The sequence below is a fragment of the Lytechinus variegatus genome, chromosome 6, assembly GCF_018143015.1.
Source record: "Lytechinus variegatus isolate NC3 chromosome 6, Lvar_3.0, whole genome shotgun sequence".
In the NCBI taxonomy this organism is placed as follows: Eukaryota; Metazoa; Echinodermata; class Echinoidea; order Temnopleuroida; family Toxopneustidae; genus Lytechinus; species Lytechinus variegatus.
The window spans coordinates 4,096,644-4,114,106 of NC_054745.1; the positions used below are offsets into that span (position 1 = coordinate 4,096,644).

The 17,463-nt window shown below is 36.3% G+C and overlaps 1 protein-coding gene across 1 annotated transcript in view; it reads right to left on the minus strand.

Annotated features, from left to right (window-relative positions):
• Positions 1–10,221: 10,221 nt before the first annotated feature.
• LOC121416740 (EF-hand calcium-binding domain-containing protein 4B-like) overlaps positions 10,222–17,463 on the minus strand; it is an 81,949-nt gene continuing 74,707 nt past the window's right edge. Inside the window, exons 10-15 of the mRNA XM_041610198.1 lie at positions 16,960–17,089; positions 15,551–15,632; positions 14,288–14,402; positions 13,782–13,883; positions 12,979–13,055; positions 10,222–11,887 (exon numbers count right to left, since the gene is read on the minus strand). Coding sequence (XP_041466132.1) covers positions 11,776–11,887; positions 12,979–13,055; positions 13,782–13,883; positions 14,288–14,402; positions 15,551–15,632; positions 16,960–17,089 — 618 coding nt within the window. The 3' untranslated portion in view covers positions 10,222–11,775. The remainder of the gene's footprint in view (positions 11,888–12,978; positions 13,056–13,781; positions 13,884–14,287; positions 14,403–15,550; positions 15,633–16,959; positions 17,090–17,463) is intronic.

Here is a 17,463-nt window from a genome sequence, read left to right on the forward strand (position 1 = left end):
AAATATGCACCCTTTTTCTTAAAAGTTGATGGAGAGGGGGAAAAATTTATCGTATCAAGTCGGGGTATTCAGTAATGAGTACAGGAGAAACTATATTTCACTGATTTTCATGATTCATTCCATTTGATTAACTCATCTATTCGTGTTTTGGGGCTAATCTTTCCCTTACGCATTGCTTTTTGGCAGAAGTTCTATGGACAATGCACCTTTTTTCACACAAACTTTGAGACACTCTGTATTCATTCCCCCATTGCTCGAGAATGAACGGGCAGTTAACGACGGGGTGAAAGATTTAATGAAGAATGGAGTGTATATTTCACGAAAATGAAAGCCATTTCCCCATTGGATGTTAGATCAATACGTGTTTTTTAGATGAAGTTAGTTGTCGAATAGGCTCTCCTGGCATTTGAGGTCTCTATCGGTGACGTCACTCAGGATCGTCATGCCTGAACCATCGGCCGGGCAGGGGTCGCAATGGTAGTATGATTTATGCATAATGCACTCGATATATACAATAATCTTGTCCTCCCGTTTAAATGAATGTGAAACTCATATAATTTTCATCAGAGCATTCAACAGGAGTACTGTAGTACACATTTCTTTGTTATAAGTGAATTAAAGTCCCTCCAGTGAGTTTGATCACCCCTATTAAGAAAATGTATCACCCCTAAGTTGTAACACAGTCAGCTGTTTGCACTCAGGGTCACTCCGTGACCTGTGTGTGCGTTCAAGAGTTGTACACGATTTTCTGTCTCATTTAGGCAGAAATCTTTCATAATGGATAATTTTTATTTGGTTAAAGAGAAATTCCAGTAGTTGCAGTAAACACTGATTTCATGAGAAAGTCTGTAAAACAAGGCTTAATTGTCAGTATATCATCGAGGATCTAGATCTGGTACAGTTACATTAACTGAACTTTGTGAAATCTTGAAATCTACGCTGAAAAATGTTCACACCGAGGATCCCCAACACAGATAAGCGCACGTGGGACAATGTATAATTATTGCTTAGAGCGTCGGGCCCGACGCTCTACCCGAATCCTGTGCTTATTTTCTGATTTCTCAGCAATTACACAATTTCTTCCAGAATCCTTTGGCACATGCGTTTTATTTATACAAACAGACAATTTGGTGGTAATTTAATTGGATTCTGTACGAAGAAAGGAATCACTGAAATTTAGAATTTATCTAACTTGTTATTTGCTGCAGTATCGTTCTTTTTCATTTTGACGAGCATTTTTCAATACATTTACCGTGTTTTTTAATCTGCCGTACATCGCAGAGTGAATATTCCATCACGTGGGATCAAAGTACAGCCAGACCAATGCATGACAGGATGGGGGGGTCTCTCTTTTTATTTCCTCTCCATTTTCTCGAATTTGTCCATAAAAGCTTATTCCTTTCGGTTTCTTTATTATTATAATTATCATTATTATTGTTATTATCTATTTATCTCTTGGTGAAGTTGGTGCACAGGTGCATTGTTTATTTGTTTATCTATGTGCTTTAAGATGATGGGAACAAACGGTATATTAAGAAATCCATTTTAGATGGAACTGCGCCCTCTACGGTTGCTACTGATACAACTAATATTTCTTTGTTATTATTATTTATTTATTCATCTCTTGGTGTACAGGTGCATTGTTTATCAATGTGCATCAAGAGACTCGCGAGATATATTGGCTCTCTGATGATGGGAACAAACGGTGTATAAAGAAGTCCTTTCTAGATGGAACTGCGCCCTCTACGGTTGCTACTGATCCTACCAATAGCTGGATATCCTTTGTAATGGACAGCCGAGATCGGTAGGATTTTGTTGTTGTGGTGGTTGTTTTTGTATCTTACAATTACTATAATTATTATAGTAAAAATAATTAGTACTTAAATGAAATAGCTCTTTGACTTTCAATATCCCAAAAATCGTTGAATATTGACGTACTCGAATTACTTACAGGGGCCGCGGAACGGTCTTAAAAATGGGGGGGGGGTGACCATGCAAAAATCACACTCCTATGGTAATTTTAACGTTTTTGTACACGGCTTGGGGAAAAAATTGGGGCTAAAGCTCCCCCACCCGCTTCTGCGGCCCCTGACTTATTAATTCATATATGAAAATAAACAGATAGCTGATCAATTTATTTGATTGAGTTTACTGATATTTATTTACTCCGAAACATATTACGATTCTTCAACAAATAACAATGAAGATTTAGTTTTAAATTTGATCTTTTTTTATTACAGGAAATGTATTTAAACAAAATAAAACCAAACAATGATCTTACATCTATCATGTCTATCTCTTGAAGTGTCAGATGTATAATCCAAGGTTATGATTTAAATCCAATAAATCCAAGTTGGTTGGCGAAGATTCCGTAAATTAAAGTTCACAATGATGGCAATGATGAAATTGATGTTGAAGCACGATGAATAACAAGAATCACTGTAACAAGTTAACACGTCCGTGAATATGATGTTGATGATGATTAACAGTCAATTTCAGCAATCCATGGGTTGAAAAGCGTTCATTAAAACAGCTTGATGATCTCGATGAGAACTGAGAATTCCGTCTCTCAAAGTAACTGCAAACAGTTCATTGATGGCGTGCAAATAATTCCTCAGAAGATAAATGTTGTATTCCAGTTGGAAATAAACTATGCTCTGACATAAAGTTTGGCGTGAAACTCATGAGTTCTGATCTGATGTGATGATCTCCTTGAAGAAACTGCCAGCTTATGTATACATTATTCATTATTCTGAAAGTTTCTAGTATTGTCTACAAAAAGAACATTCTGCCAATTTCTAGAGCAGTCTAGTTTTAGAAGCCTCTTTAATGACCCCAGTGAAATTAACAATGTAAACAACATAGTCTATTGTTCTTTTCACTGCCACTAGTCTGTTGTCTACATTCCATAAATAGCAGAGATTATTCAGTCTATCAAATAGACATGCCTAAAAAAGCTTTACTGAGACATTCTGTAATGTTCTTAATCATTCTTTGCTATGAATATCCTTAAAGAGAAAATAACTAAATAAAAGGATTTAATTGCGCTTACAATTCGTATATACATGTATAACAAACAAATTTCGGGTAAAAAAATATGAAAAAAAAATATGTCGAGGTTGATTGGATCAATTACAGCTCTATGTATGACGGGACCGTGACCTGCAAGCAAAACACGTAAGCCTATTCCTTTCCATCTGAGAGAATCACCACGTTTTGTTTACGAAATAAACATGACCATTGCTCTATTATCATCTGATAGCATTCCATTGATACATATTTCATTTTGGTTTAGTTTTGACTGTGTGAAATTACCAGACATTCACTTTTCGCATTTTATTATCAGAATAATATATCTAGGATCATTGGAAAACATTATCAGAGTCAACGTCACCGATGACGTAGTTCAAACTAGCATCTTCGCCGAGAACACAGGAGCAAAATTCCTGCATTTTGATAAAAAGGGCAAGTCATTCATTTTTTTTCCAAGGCAAGATTGTAGAGTTAAGCTTATCTGTCATTAAATATTTTGAATTCTTTCGAATTTGTTCAGTGATGCTGATAAATAAGCTATAATTACATAAAAGTTTATTGGTTCGGCTGGTTCTGCTAACCATAAAAGAATTGTTTCACTATCCCGTTAGGTAAGTAATGGGAACTATTAAGCACCCCTAACCATTTTTGCTAAAAACAAAACGTGCCATGGCTTGTGTTCGAACCCAATGCCCACTGATTTAAAGATGAGACACAACCACTGGACTTCGGCGCCCATGTGAACACGCTGTGACAGTCATACTGTTGAGGTGTCCAAAGTGTGAACATATCTTCACACTGTTCAATATTGAGCCATTGAAGTAATAGTGTGAATAATAATTTCACATAGTTCTCTACATGAACACACTATGATCACAATACAAGGGCGGAAATTCCTCCCCAACGGTAGGGAGAGCCAGGGGCTAGAAAATTTGACAAGCGAAAAAAAGGTTATCATCCCAAGTGTAAGGTCATTTCGACCAAAATGATTATGACAGGAAAAAGGTTATCACCAAAAATAGTAAGGTAATCTCATCCAAAATACATGTTTTATCTTGATTTCTTTCTTCCCATCACAAAAGACCAAAAATACTTGATATTGTGTCCTATTATTTTGGTTAGGGGGACGCGTCCTCCTGTCTCCACTGGGATTTCCGCCCATGTCGCATTGTGTGAAACTGTGTTCTTTTCGGGTGTTGTTGTTATGATTATTATTAATTCTTTAATAGTATTATTACTATCATCATTATTGATATTATTGTTGTATCATCATTATTATTATTGTTGTTATTGTTATTGATGTTATTATTTCCATTACCATTGTCATCACTATAAGATATGTACACTTAAACATAAACAAGAAAGATTTGCTTGAAAAGTAACATTTCTTTTCACTCTCATTTTTTTTATTTCTAAAAGTCAGGGCGCCGTCTTTTCTGGCCTAGCTATGAAAAACACTCTATCGAGTTTTCAGACGTGGACATCTTCAAGATACGCGAGATCTCATTCGCAGACCGGAAGGAAATATTCAACGATACCGTGGACATAAGCAGCCACGATTCGGAAACTCTCTACGTTTTGATCGGCATGCGTTTTCGAGGACTATATTCGGTTAATCTCAGGACTTTGAGAGTCGCAGAAAACCCAACGCTATCATTTTCTAAAAGACGTCCGTCCTCTAGAAGCACCGGTTCCGTCGCACTACTTGATATATTCCGTATATTCGATTTGCCGTGACGAGATCCTGTTATTTCCTATTTCATTATCATCATGAATCACTCTTTTTTTTGCGGTAATACATGTAGGTGGAGGGGGTGTGGCCAGTGAATTTTCTTTCAAGCATCGATTAGATTTCGAGATAATCATTTATATCCGCCGAATTCATATCAATCACCCCATTAACTGATGATCTCTCTCTCTCTTCCTTTCCCTCTCACACACACATTCACACACCCACACACAAGCGTTTAAGCACCGTGGTAAGAAAACGTACCTGGTTACACGGGCCTAATCACTAGTGGCAGGCCCTAGATATTCATTCGAGCCAACCCATTGCTATTTTTTTTTATTTTGATATGGCTGATTGACAAAGTGTATGCATATGATTGTCCATCTAACACTGATTCTATTTTTGGTAATTACTGAACTTCCTTTTCCCAAATTGGGAAGAAATATCACCAATTTTGGACTATATTTTCACTGGCGGAAGGATTTTTGCTTTTTATTTTGCTTTTTGAGGTGATGAATCTGCTCCCCCCGAAGGTGTCTTCAAACACGCCAATTTTTTTTCAAAATGAGCCGGTCGAGAGACATTTTTCTGATCAGATATGGATTGCCAGATATATATATCCTATCCACTGGTAGCAAACATTCGACCCCCGAATTTCATCCTTATTTTTTATGAATTTTTTAAAGTGCCAATTTAACACATGAGTCTATGGGGAATGAATTAGGCCTGTGATACCATGGTAATACCACCTGCTTTATTTTCTCTCAACGAACGTAGAGGGCAGCAATACTTTACAGTATTGCTGTGTGGTGCTGCCCTCTACATTCGTTGGTTTTTCTCTCCCCCAGTGCCCGCTTCTCATTTTGTTGTGTGCATGAAGGGGGAGGGGGCATGTGTGCGCACTTAAATATGTCAGTTAAAATTCAACATGCATTTATTTTTATTGTACAGATGTTTCTTTCAATGTATGTGAGCCAAAGATCTCATGAAATTTTGAAAGATATAATACGTTTCTCTTGAAACAAAACTTCAGCTAATTATTTTCATATTGAACCCCCCCCCAAAAAAAAAAAAGGTGCCCTGTGTCTGCGGGGATAATTTTCCCCACCATTTTGAATGTCTTTCTATATTGTATGTGAAAGTTTGTGGTCGTTGCGTATCTTCCTTTATTTAGAATCGCGAAGCCACGCGTGCGCGTAGACAAGGGGGACGGCGCAGACTTGGGGCACCTTACCACACATACATAATTTCTTCACCTCATTCGCTATTTTTGTACAGCAAACACTAAAAAATATATAGGAAAGGCATTGTTTAAGATAAACCATAGTTTCGTTCTTTATATAATCTGTTTACATTGTAACGTGACATATACATATCTGTACACTTTTATCGGTAAATTAAATATATAACTTGAAAATGATCTTGTCTTTCGATGAAATAAAATAGTCATCGGTGCAATAGTCACTGTGCGTTAGTAATCGTAGGATTATAATCATTTTCCAATTTATCGGTTGCATAAAGGGATAATGATTTACATTATAGATCACAATCACTGGTGGATCCGGGGGTGGGGGGGGCGGCCGGCCGGTGCCCCCCTTTGAGAGGCACAATTAAAATTTGTAATGTAAAAGTGCCGTTAAAACAACAGTGCCCCCTCTCCCAGTTTTGAAAATGAAGACACTTTTTTTTTGCTTGTCAAATTTTTCCTTGGAAAATTGTGCGCCCCCCCCCCCCTTTCGAAAAATCTTGGAGAGAAATTACAATATTTATGACAAAAGTTATGACAGTATTCCAGAATACCACCCCTGGATCCGCCCCTTATCACAATTTATTTATGTTGAGAAAGGTTGAACCGTGTTTTTTTTCTGACAATTGTCAGGAGAATCAGTCCCACCACACAAAGGTTTGTAATTGATAGCACACGTTATGAAAGAACACGTGTGATTGGTTCCTCGTAAGAGTTTTGAACATAACGAACATGTAACTATGATCTTGATTGGCCGTCGCCATTAACCTGCTGGAGAGAACGCAGTGTCACACAATGTTTATAGTGTTTTCACACTGTGCTCACACTGTGGACTACATGTATGTGGATATGTGATTCACACCAGTCTGTTTTCACACTGTATGTGACTGTTCAAAGCGTGTTCACATGGGCGTCCATGTGAATTCGCAATGGTTAATTTGAACAGTGTGAAGGTGATTTTACATTGTGTTCCACACTGTGAACACAGTGTCACTAGGAACCACACTGTGAGACACTGTGTTCTTCCGAGTGGGGACATAATCCGTATGTTGTATTACAGAGTACTGGTCAACGATTTAATTTTAAGTTTTTAATCAGAATCGGAGGGTTTGACAAAAATTAACAAAGAAGAACGACCTTAAGGAAACCTTAATGGACGCAACACGTACAAAATAGAAAATCATATTTTTGATTAAAAAACCCACCATTCTTTGCTACATGGTGAATGGAGCCCCCCCCCCACTTCTTTACCATGCCAGGCTATGTCAATAACGTGTTAAAGGGATGCTCCAGGCTGAGGACATTTATATATCAATAAATAGAGTGAAATTCATGAAGCAAACTGCTGAAAATTTGATAAATATCGGATAACAAAGTTATTGAATTTTAAAGATTTGCATTATTCCAGTGAAACAGTTCTAGGCATGTCTTCATGAATATTCCTTAGGCAGTTAGGAGGGCTGATAATGTCATAGCCCCACTTGCTAATTCTTTTTTTTTTCTTCTTTTGGAATTAGGTTTTTTCCTTTCCAAAATTTTCTTCCAAGAACTAAAACAATTGGAATGACAACTGATTGAGAGCATTAGCTATTTATTTCTGCAACCTATCTCATCATAATGGAGAGTTGGAGACACATCATTTATACATTTATGGAAAAAGGAAACAATTATGGTTTCATTTAATAACATAAGATAAATTAAGGTGAGAATGCGACATCATCAGCCCACCTAATGAATATTCAAGAAGCCATGCCTAAAAAAATTTTCACCGGAAAATGCAAATCTTTGAAATTCAATCTTATTTCTTATCCGATTTTAATGAAATTTTCAGCATTTTGCTTTGTGAATTTTACTCTTTTCATTGTAAATATGTTTGCCCCTGAGTATGTGTCGTGGTATGTGTTCACTATTATTTCGTTATTCTGAAATACATGCATTGCAGATTATTACCAAGATCCGACGATGTTTGTTCGTTAAAAATGGAAAATAGCTGATAATAAAAACACCGGGGCCATTATTCAAGAAAGGTTTCTAAATCTGAACAGAAAATAATGTTTGCTGTTTCCGAGTTTCATTAGCCAGCTAATGAAATACGGTTTACCGGGTTAGTACGAATGTATTAAATGACAAAATAAACCTTACGAACTTGACATCATTTTTTGACCAACGAACCTTATTCAATTTTCGGATTAACAATCCTTGGCAATATTTTAAATAAATAAACAGAAAATCATCATGATTAACGAACCATATTTCACTATCGGAACAGAAATCATCGGATTTACCAAACCCGTGACAAATGAACCGGTAAATAGTTAATTTCTTTTATTTCCTTTTTCCAACATGGAATACCGAACCTTCGGAATAATGATCTTTATCCAGAGGTCTGCAAAACTTGACCGCCGCTGACCCCCCCCCCCTCCCCCATCCTTCATTACCACAATAGGGACTTTCGCATTTACTACGGGGAAACTCTCTACATCGCATCTATCCCTTTGAAAATTAAAGTCACAATGGAGAGCTGACAGGCTTTTGTTGAAAGTTGATAGACTGGGACAGCAGATCATCCGAAGATTTGCACCGGACGAACAATTGCATAATAGGATATGTCGTTGTCCAGAGTCGAGAGAATCCGCCAGTGTCACGGTCCAGCAACTTTCGACAAAAGCCTCTCGGCACTCCATTGTAATTTGACTTGTACTTTCAAAGGAATTGGTGCGTTGTAGAGAGTTTCCCCGTAGTAAAGGCGAAATTCCGCTTCATCGGTGCTTCAACATTCAACCTACGAGGTGATACTAATAATAATGCCATTTCCATCTGTGGCAACGTGAATCAGTCAAACTATGTACATTATACTATGACCGTGTAAATATAGATTTCGTATGTGTATAATACATAAGGCCCTTGTAACGTATTCGTTCAAGTAAATGAATAATAAATAATATAGGATTTGTATAGCCCACGTGTCCACCTTGTTAGGTGCTCAATGCGCTCCTACAATACCCCGGCTAAGCTCGTCTACCCATTCCGGTGTTCACAGCTTTTTGAGGTATTACTTCCGGTATTCGCACAATTTCTGTTTGAATGAAGTAAGCATTTATCATGTTTATTACAATATATTCTGAAGAAAAAATGAATTTGAAGAAATAAGATGAGCGAATCTGAAGAGAACAAGGCTTAATCCTTATCAATTTTCCTGGACACATCATATTATTTGCTAAACAAATTATGCCTAAAAAAGGGTGATAAACCATATAAATAATGTCTAAAGCCATGAACAGCCTACCAACTTGTACAGCCGTGTAAATGAATTAGCCAAATGAAGACAAAACTACGATATGGCAATTACAAAGAATAATGTAGTTCAACCGCTAATTGCAGCGATTTGATTTTGGTTTTATATTCATATTAGAAGAGGTAATGCTCTCACATTACCGAGGCTCAAGTTTTGGAGGGAGGTGAAGAAAAATATGGGTCGGATATACAAAAAAAAGTTGAGAATGATAAAGTGATATATTATTGATTCGATGGATAATAAATACTGAAATTATTTTACTTTTCTTGTAAAGAATAGCATTTGAATCATGTCATTTATCTAGTTTCCTACGTAAAGACGCACTAAATGAATACAGAAAGAAGATTTTTTTTCCTTAATTGAAATGGCGCGTAGGATTCTAATCAAAATATTTCTTGGAAAATTAATTCTTACAGGAATGTTTTTAGCTTTACCCTGAGCCAGTTTGCACAAGCCCATTCGATCAAATGAAACTTAAAAAAAAATCTAATATTTCTGCCAAATGCATGCTCGTGATTCGCCGAAAATCAAGCTGGAGTTCGATTTTCCTGAGTTTTAGTTCAATCGCACTTTTGGTGCAACTGGGTATTGTGTGTAAATGAGATAGAGAGCGCTTCGGTTTTCAGTGAATTGCCACTTGGTCTACCCCCGCTTGGTATACTTTCCATTTCGTCTAATCCCACATGGTCTCATGCTTCTTCGTCTACAGCCATTCCGTCCAAAAAACATTTGGTCTAATTTCCTATTAGATTTCGCCATTTCGAGGGCCAACTTACAAAGAGTTACGATCGATCCAATCTATCGTAACTCTATGGAAATCCATCAGTGTCATGATTTTCATTTCTGCAGGAAATTTGCAAAATGTCCTTTGTAAACAAAGGAGAACACACTAAATTGTCATGATATCAATGAATTTATGGATATACATTCATATCTATAATTTTTTAAACAAACATGCATTTTATATGTTGACTTTGCAAGTTGTCCATAGTTACGATTCATGGGATCAATAAAAACTCTTTGTAAGACGGGCACCAGGTATGCTGTACACAGTAAAAACACCGTTTAAAATTTTCGTACAACGCTGTTTAATATCTTAAACAACAAAGTTTAAGTTCTAATATTCAATTCTCAATATATCAAGCATGGTTGTTAACCTGTTAAACAACTGGAGTAAGGCTCATGAAATGAACAACGTTGTATAAATCTTCTGAAGAGCGTTTATACTCTTCAATAGGATCACACGACCCGTTGCGATCCAATGCAAGGTGGTTCTCTAATAAATCGTATTTTGCTTTAAATGTGAAGGTTCAAAGAAGTAAGTGTATTTTGTATGAAGCGCTAGATTGTGTTAGGACTAATAAAACTACAATTCTGCCTTGCAACAATCCTACGATGTCGGAGTAAAGTCCAAATCCGTTTCAAGTCGCAGCTGATGATGACGTCCTTGCGGTAGGAAATTGAATTTGCTTTCATTCCTACAGGGAGGCTCAAACTAGACTGACTTTCGATGTCAATAGTCCTTACCACTCTTCTGAACTCTGATTGCTATTATTCCCTCGGCTACAATGTTCATCGCAAATGTTATTACAATTTTGTATTTTAATTCGGATCGCAACAAATCGCACGGTGTGGACAAGGTTTAACAGCCGCTCGATCTAACATGTCTAACGGCGTAAACAACACTTCCTCTATCATGTCTATACGGTTAGACGAACTGTTTATGAATTATATTTTCAATCGACCAAATATGAATAACTCATACATCAAATAGAAATTAGACCAATGTGACATTACACTAAACGAGAATTATTCCCAGTGAATAGTAGACCAAATAAGGGTAAGATTACTTGCCAAATTGGCCCATATTCCGAAGTCAGATTACGGTCTAATTCTGAGCTAAAGGTAACGGAAGCCAAAAAAATCCCTAAATGAAGAAAATGACGAATAAAAATATTTCAGTTATCACTCCGAAACAATTATAAATGCTTAAGAGTGTCAAGTGAATTGATGAATCGAACATTTACTAACAGAGATTGGGGCCACGACTGGCTGGCGACGGTTAAACCACAACTTTAGACCAGAACTAATACACTGCAAAACACCGATGATGATTTAACACCGGTCTGGTATCTATATCGGAAAACACCAGAAGTGTTGAAACCAATATCTGTTAGGAATCACACCGAAATTGGTTTAACTCTGATTAGTGCTGTTTAAATCTGGTGTTAGCCTAAAAACAACATGGTGCTGCTTCAAAACCTTGCTGGTGTTTTCTAAATAGATAATAGGTAATAGATATTTTAGCAGTGTATTAGAGCCGACTTCATAATACGGGCGTTTGGTGTGATCTCAACGGGCCTATGGGTTTATCCCATTTTGTGTTAAACCATCTGAGAAGCATACCAAAATTTTCTTAAGTGAATATGAATAGTGTATTCCTTTGGAATGTTGGAGTAGATTCGTTTGAAATCAAAAGTTGCAACATTTTCGCTTTTTCTTGGGCGCGAAGGTGATGATCTGTTCCTCAATGTCCATGTCATACACCCGACTAACGTTGTCGTCTTCTTTCTTCTGAAGTTCTCTGCAGGATAAGAACAAATGTAGAATTAAAGGGGATCCAATCTTTGTCATAAAATGTTATGGAAGGGGGGGAATAAGCAAAACAGAATGGTGAATGTATAAAAGAAATCGGACAAGGAATTGGAAAGTTATTACTTTTTTTAAATTGAGATATGTCAATTTTAAATTGGCAACTGGGTGAGTAGATTATGACAGGTAGTTGGGGCAACTTTCCCATAGACCATGTTTGTAATTAGCATGAATTTGTGGTTTATTCAAAGAATCTATTCCCCTGGAGCAGTTATCAAAATATAACCAAGTTAGAATAGTGTCTTTTCATGTCCTCAAGAAATAAATATATGATTTGAAATAATTTTATGAAATAAATACATTTCAACCATTTTATGTATTGGAGTAAACTGATGACGCATGCATAAGATGATTTATTAAATGACATGGCAACACACGAGACTCATTGCATAACCCAAGTAAGGTATTTCTGTTCAATAGTGCTATGGCATCTAAAAGTTTGAGTTTGATTTTTTCCCCATTTCCAACAGAGCAGTATAAAAAATCCATAAAAATACAATTATGATAAACAATTTGAATATGAACAAACATGTAACACTATATATATAAATGGAAATTTGCAGTGCCGGTGATACAAATCGTGATGGTATTGACGATCATGGTTATGATGATGGTGATGAAGGTGGTGATGATATGGTGATGAAGACGGTGGTACTGGTGGTGGTGGTTATTATTATGAAGGTGATGATGGTGATGATGATAATAAATTATTAGTATTAAATGGTGATGATTATTATAGTGCTGATGACGTCGGCGAGGACGATGGAGTCGATGATAACGGAAAAATTACTCCTTTATGATATGATGATAGTGGTTATGATAAAAATAATGATACATTAATGTGGTAAATATGATAATGATGATGATATTTTTTATGACAATGTTGATGATGACGATAAGGAGAAGAAGGTGCATAACCATAGTAAAAAGGATGGTGGTAATAATCGGTAGGGGATGGTAATATCTATGCACAAAACCATGCTGGTTTTGATGGTGACGAAGGTCATGATCACGTCATCTTACCTTGCCAAACGTCCAAAGGCCTCGAATACATTTGTTCCATTTTTGGCACTCGTTTCTATGAACAGTGCATTGTTTTCCTAAATGATTGCAAAGAGTGTAAAAAACATCATATCAAGCTTATATTTATCTATTGTTGGAACTTTACCACCATGATCTTTGAACATATTTATGATTCAACATTTTTGTGTTACGTAATTTGAATCTGAATCATACAACCGTAAAAATCATTTTCATTACATATTATTATATTATATTATTATTATTACATATCATTATATATTGCAGTCAGTAGTCCCTACCATTCCTTTAGTAGGTATTCAGGAAATAATAATATAAAAGAATATAATCAGTTTCTAATAACTGATAATTTGACTTTGTACTTTTCGAAAAACGTCCTTCTATGTTATCAATTACAAGTAGTAGCGAAGTAGAATAATACCTATTCCTGTATAGTTGTATAGATATCTTCATTTAAAAAAAAGAAGTGTATCACCATAATCATTATTACCTGTGCGAAAAGACGGTTTTTTCTAAGTCTGATTAGAATCACCTTTCGTTTTGAAGGATGAAAGACATCAATTTTTAAAGAAAACATCCAATTACAAGAAAAGTAATTCACAAAAGAAACACCTCAACAAGTAAACATTCAATCTAACGGACTTTAGAAAGCATTCAGCTTAGATTTTCTTGTTTTCTGCTTTGATCCGAATAAAATTAACGTCAAGGTAAACTACCCCTGTAAACATAGCTTCAGTTTAATTATATCGCAAATGATATGAATATGAATGAAAGACAGTTCTTACCCTCGCTACTTTGAGAGCGGCGTCCCGAGGAACTTCCCGGTAAGGCGAAGCGAGGTCCTCTTTGTTTCCCGTCAGCATGATAACAGCGTTGTCATCGTGCTCCTAAAATATATTGATGACCAAAAAATGAGAAAAAAAAATGAATGTGACATCAACAGTGGACCTTGTAAATCTACACAGGAGTGTTTCATATTTGATCTAGCTTTAAAGTGAGTTAGATTAGAGCAGAACAAAGACTGTCTTGCGATCACTTTTTATGATTTTAAGGGGTTCAACCTTCCAACATCTCAAGCTCTGCAATGATCTGTTATATAGGCAAGGTAGTCCCACGGGAGTACGATCTATCACCCTTGTTATTCAGATAATTCTGCTTTTTAATTCTGCTAGAAAGAGGGAAGTATCATATCCATTTCGTACTGACCGTCGAGAAAGTAATTTTGTTTATTAAAATGATTACAATGACGATTCGGTCTTGATTTTTGGCCTGCAAGTGTACTCAAACTTACCCTAATACTAGCGATCCAGCTTTGTACATTGAGGAACGATTTCTCACAAGAGATATCGTAGAGCAATAGGACACCGTCGGCTTTCCTGAAGTACGCATGAGGAATGCTGCGAAATCTGTATGGGATGCAACAATATTTTTTAAGTATCCTCCATGTTTTTAGGAATGCAATATTTTAAGAGACTGTATGATCCCGCATTGGAAATAAAATTGCATGAATAAACAGAAAATTTATCGATTATGTTAATGGAAAATGCGCAAGAATATAAATGAATACATAAATACTATAAAAACATTTCAGGATGAGTCAGGAAGACTTATTCCACATATGTCAGAATAACTTACTTTGGGGATTTGGGTGTTAGTGGGTCTCTAAAAAAGCCGATATGAAATGTCTCCTCCCATACGTCTGTGGGCATTAATTTACATTATGCACAACCAAAAGGGTTACTGAAGAACCTCAAATAGTTTGAATAGCTGAATGTAAGCGGGTTTTCTTAAAAATCCAATCGGCGTTACAACACGACGCTTACTTTGCTTTCTTTTGGAAAACGCATCCCAGTTTGTAAAATATATCTAAAATGTCCACTTTACTTGTGATAGAAATATATACAGAATATATTTCAATTTTATTTCGATTCCATCAATCTACGGAAGATTTAAGTGTTGATGTGGAGGGGGAATTAAATGAAAGGAATGGAATGGCGTCACAACACGACGCTTTACTTTGCTTTCTTTTGCAATATGCATCTCAGTTTGTACAATAAATCTATAATGTCAACTTTATTTGTGACAAAAAATATTATACACAGAATTTCTTTCAATTTTAGTTCGTTTCCATCAATCCACATTAAATGTATGTGTTACTGTGGAGGGAGAATTAAATGAAAGCAATGGATTGGCAAACAACATTTTATGATATAAAGCATTTTTATATCAGGAGTGTAGGGTGGTTTGAGCATGGGGAGGTTCACATCCTGGTGAGGTGGAACAAAAGTTGTATGGGGTGCACATCTTGGAGAGGTGGGACTAAAGCTTAGAAAAAATTTTGGATATCTTACTGAAGAATTTTAAATAGTTTGAATAGCTGAATGCAAGCGGGTTTTCTTAAAACCCAATTGGCGCTACAATTTATTATTGGGACGCGGGTGATTGAGGGTGGGGGCAGACACCCTCGTCCTCTCCCCTCGGGTAGACGCAAGAGCGCCCTAGGGTGTTTGCGAGCACGGGCGTGACATTTCCCGCGGCCGGCATCGTATTTTACCTTTCTTGTCCTGCTGTGTCCCAGATTTGAAGTGAAACTACAGTATTATCAAGAACCAGTGATTTCATATGGAATCCAATCTCTAGTAGCAGAAAATATCAGAGAAAATAACATAAAAATACAATAGAATCTATGGATTGATGTATTACCGATTTATTCGACATACAGATAGGAATGTTTTATTAGTTTATGTGAACATTGTATATATTTTAAAACAAAACGTTCATGCCAATGAATGAAGTTTGTTAATAACTTCAATTCAATTCAATACAAAATAAAATTATAATGTTGATAGAGTTATGTTGTTTAAGTCTAGCTAAATTGTACAAAACTTTAAATAATAGAAAGCAAGATTTCGGACGTTTGGCAACGTTTGCTGTGAAATGATACATCGCATATCGCAAAACAATATTTGATGAATAATACAACGTCGTCGTATGAATGGACATCATAACTATTTTAAACGGAATAGTACACAATTAATCTGCGAAGCTTCTCCAAAATGAATAGAAAGAAGTAGATTGTATTGGTAAAGAAAGGGAGAGAGTACTTAGTAATCACGAATTTGAAGCAAACGAGAGATAGAAAAGGGGTCGATATCCTTAATATGAAATTAAAAATGTTAAAAATTGTAGGATTGGTAATATTTCTTATTATTATTATTCATTCGGCCATTAAAAACATGAAAAAATGTACAATGTAATTAAAAAAATACAATCTGAAATTGGATAGTTGAATATGGGTAAAGTAGAAATGAAAGAAACGAAGAAAAGAGTGAGAAAACGGTTTTTCCATGGGCCAGGGCTCGCAAAAGTAAAATTAAGTACTATTGCCCAGAGGCATGCGAGCCCTCATGGAAAAACCGTTGAGAAAATATTACATTGATTTAAACACTGAATATTATTACGTTATCAAGACTTTCAGGAAATCATTATATCTGAAGGATTTTTAATTTATTTACTTCACTTATTATTCTGCTTTTCTGTTTTTCTTTGAAATGTCGAGTCATTACTACGAATTAATTTATATTACTCGGTAATATGTTTCAACGGAAATGAAATGAATAACTGGATTAGATTGAAATTTATCTCTTGTGGCGTGGAATCACAAGATTTAAAACAGTCTGACCATGATACAAACCCTATATGATAAATTACAGATGTGTGACGTCAGTTGCCATGTTGGCGGCGGGCTGGTTCTAAATAGAGTCGCAGCTGACGATCGTATGTACACATTTGTATTTGAAAATGACTTTGGCTGAAAAATAGGTTGCAAGCGTTAAAACTCAGATGGCAGCCATGTTCTCCTATGAGAAACACACGCTTCTATTCGGCGGATTCATTTGTTTAGAACCTGCCGCCATGACACCATGGTAACTGACGTCATCGCTTCGGTACTCTATGACTTACCTATCGTAACTTGTGTGTTCACTGAGAAGCTGTTATGACAGAACCTTTGCACGAAGCTTGATTTCCCGACCCCAGAGTCCCCGCACATCACCACCTTAAAACATCGATCCGGCGTCCGTAACTGGAGGAACTGAAGCGGCCAAAATTAGATATAAAATAAATTCCTGAATATGATGGACATATGATCGAAACATACAAGTTCTTTCATACGATTGGCAAGGCGGTAGTGCCAAATTTAGGTCAAGTGAATGGGCCTACCAGAGGTCGTGGTAAAAAGTTGTACATTGCGAGGTCAGTCACTAAGAAACGCAAGAAATATTTTTACATAAGAATGAGGAAACTTTGGAAGGGTCTAAGTAATGAATTAGTTAATGCAACAAGTGTCCATAGCTTCGAGAATGGATTTGATAAGTATTGGAGAAGTGCACCAGTGAAGTTCAAAGTCGACGCTGACCCACCAGGACATGATCCGGTCAACCTAAGGAGCAGACAGAGCTTGGAGCT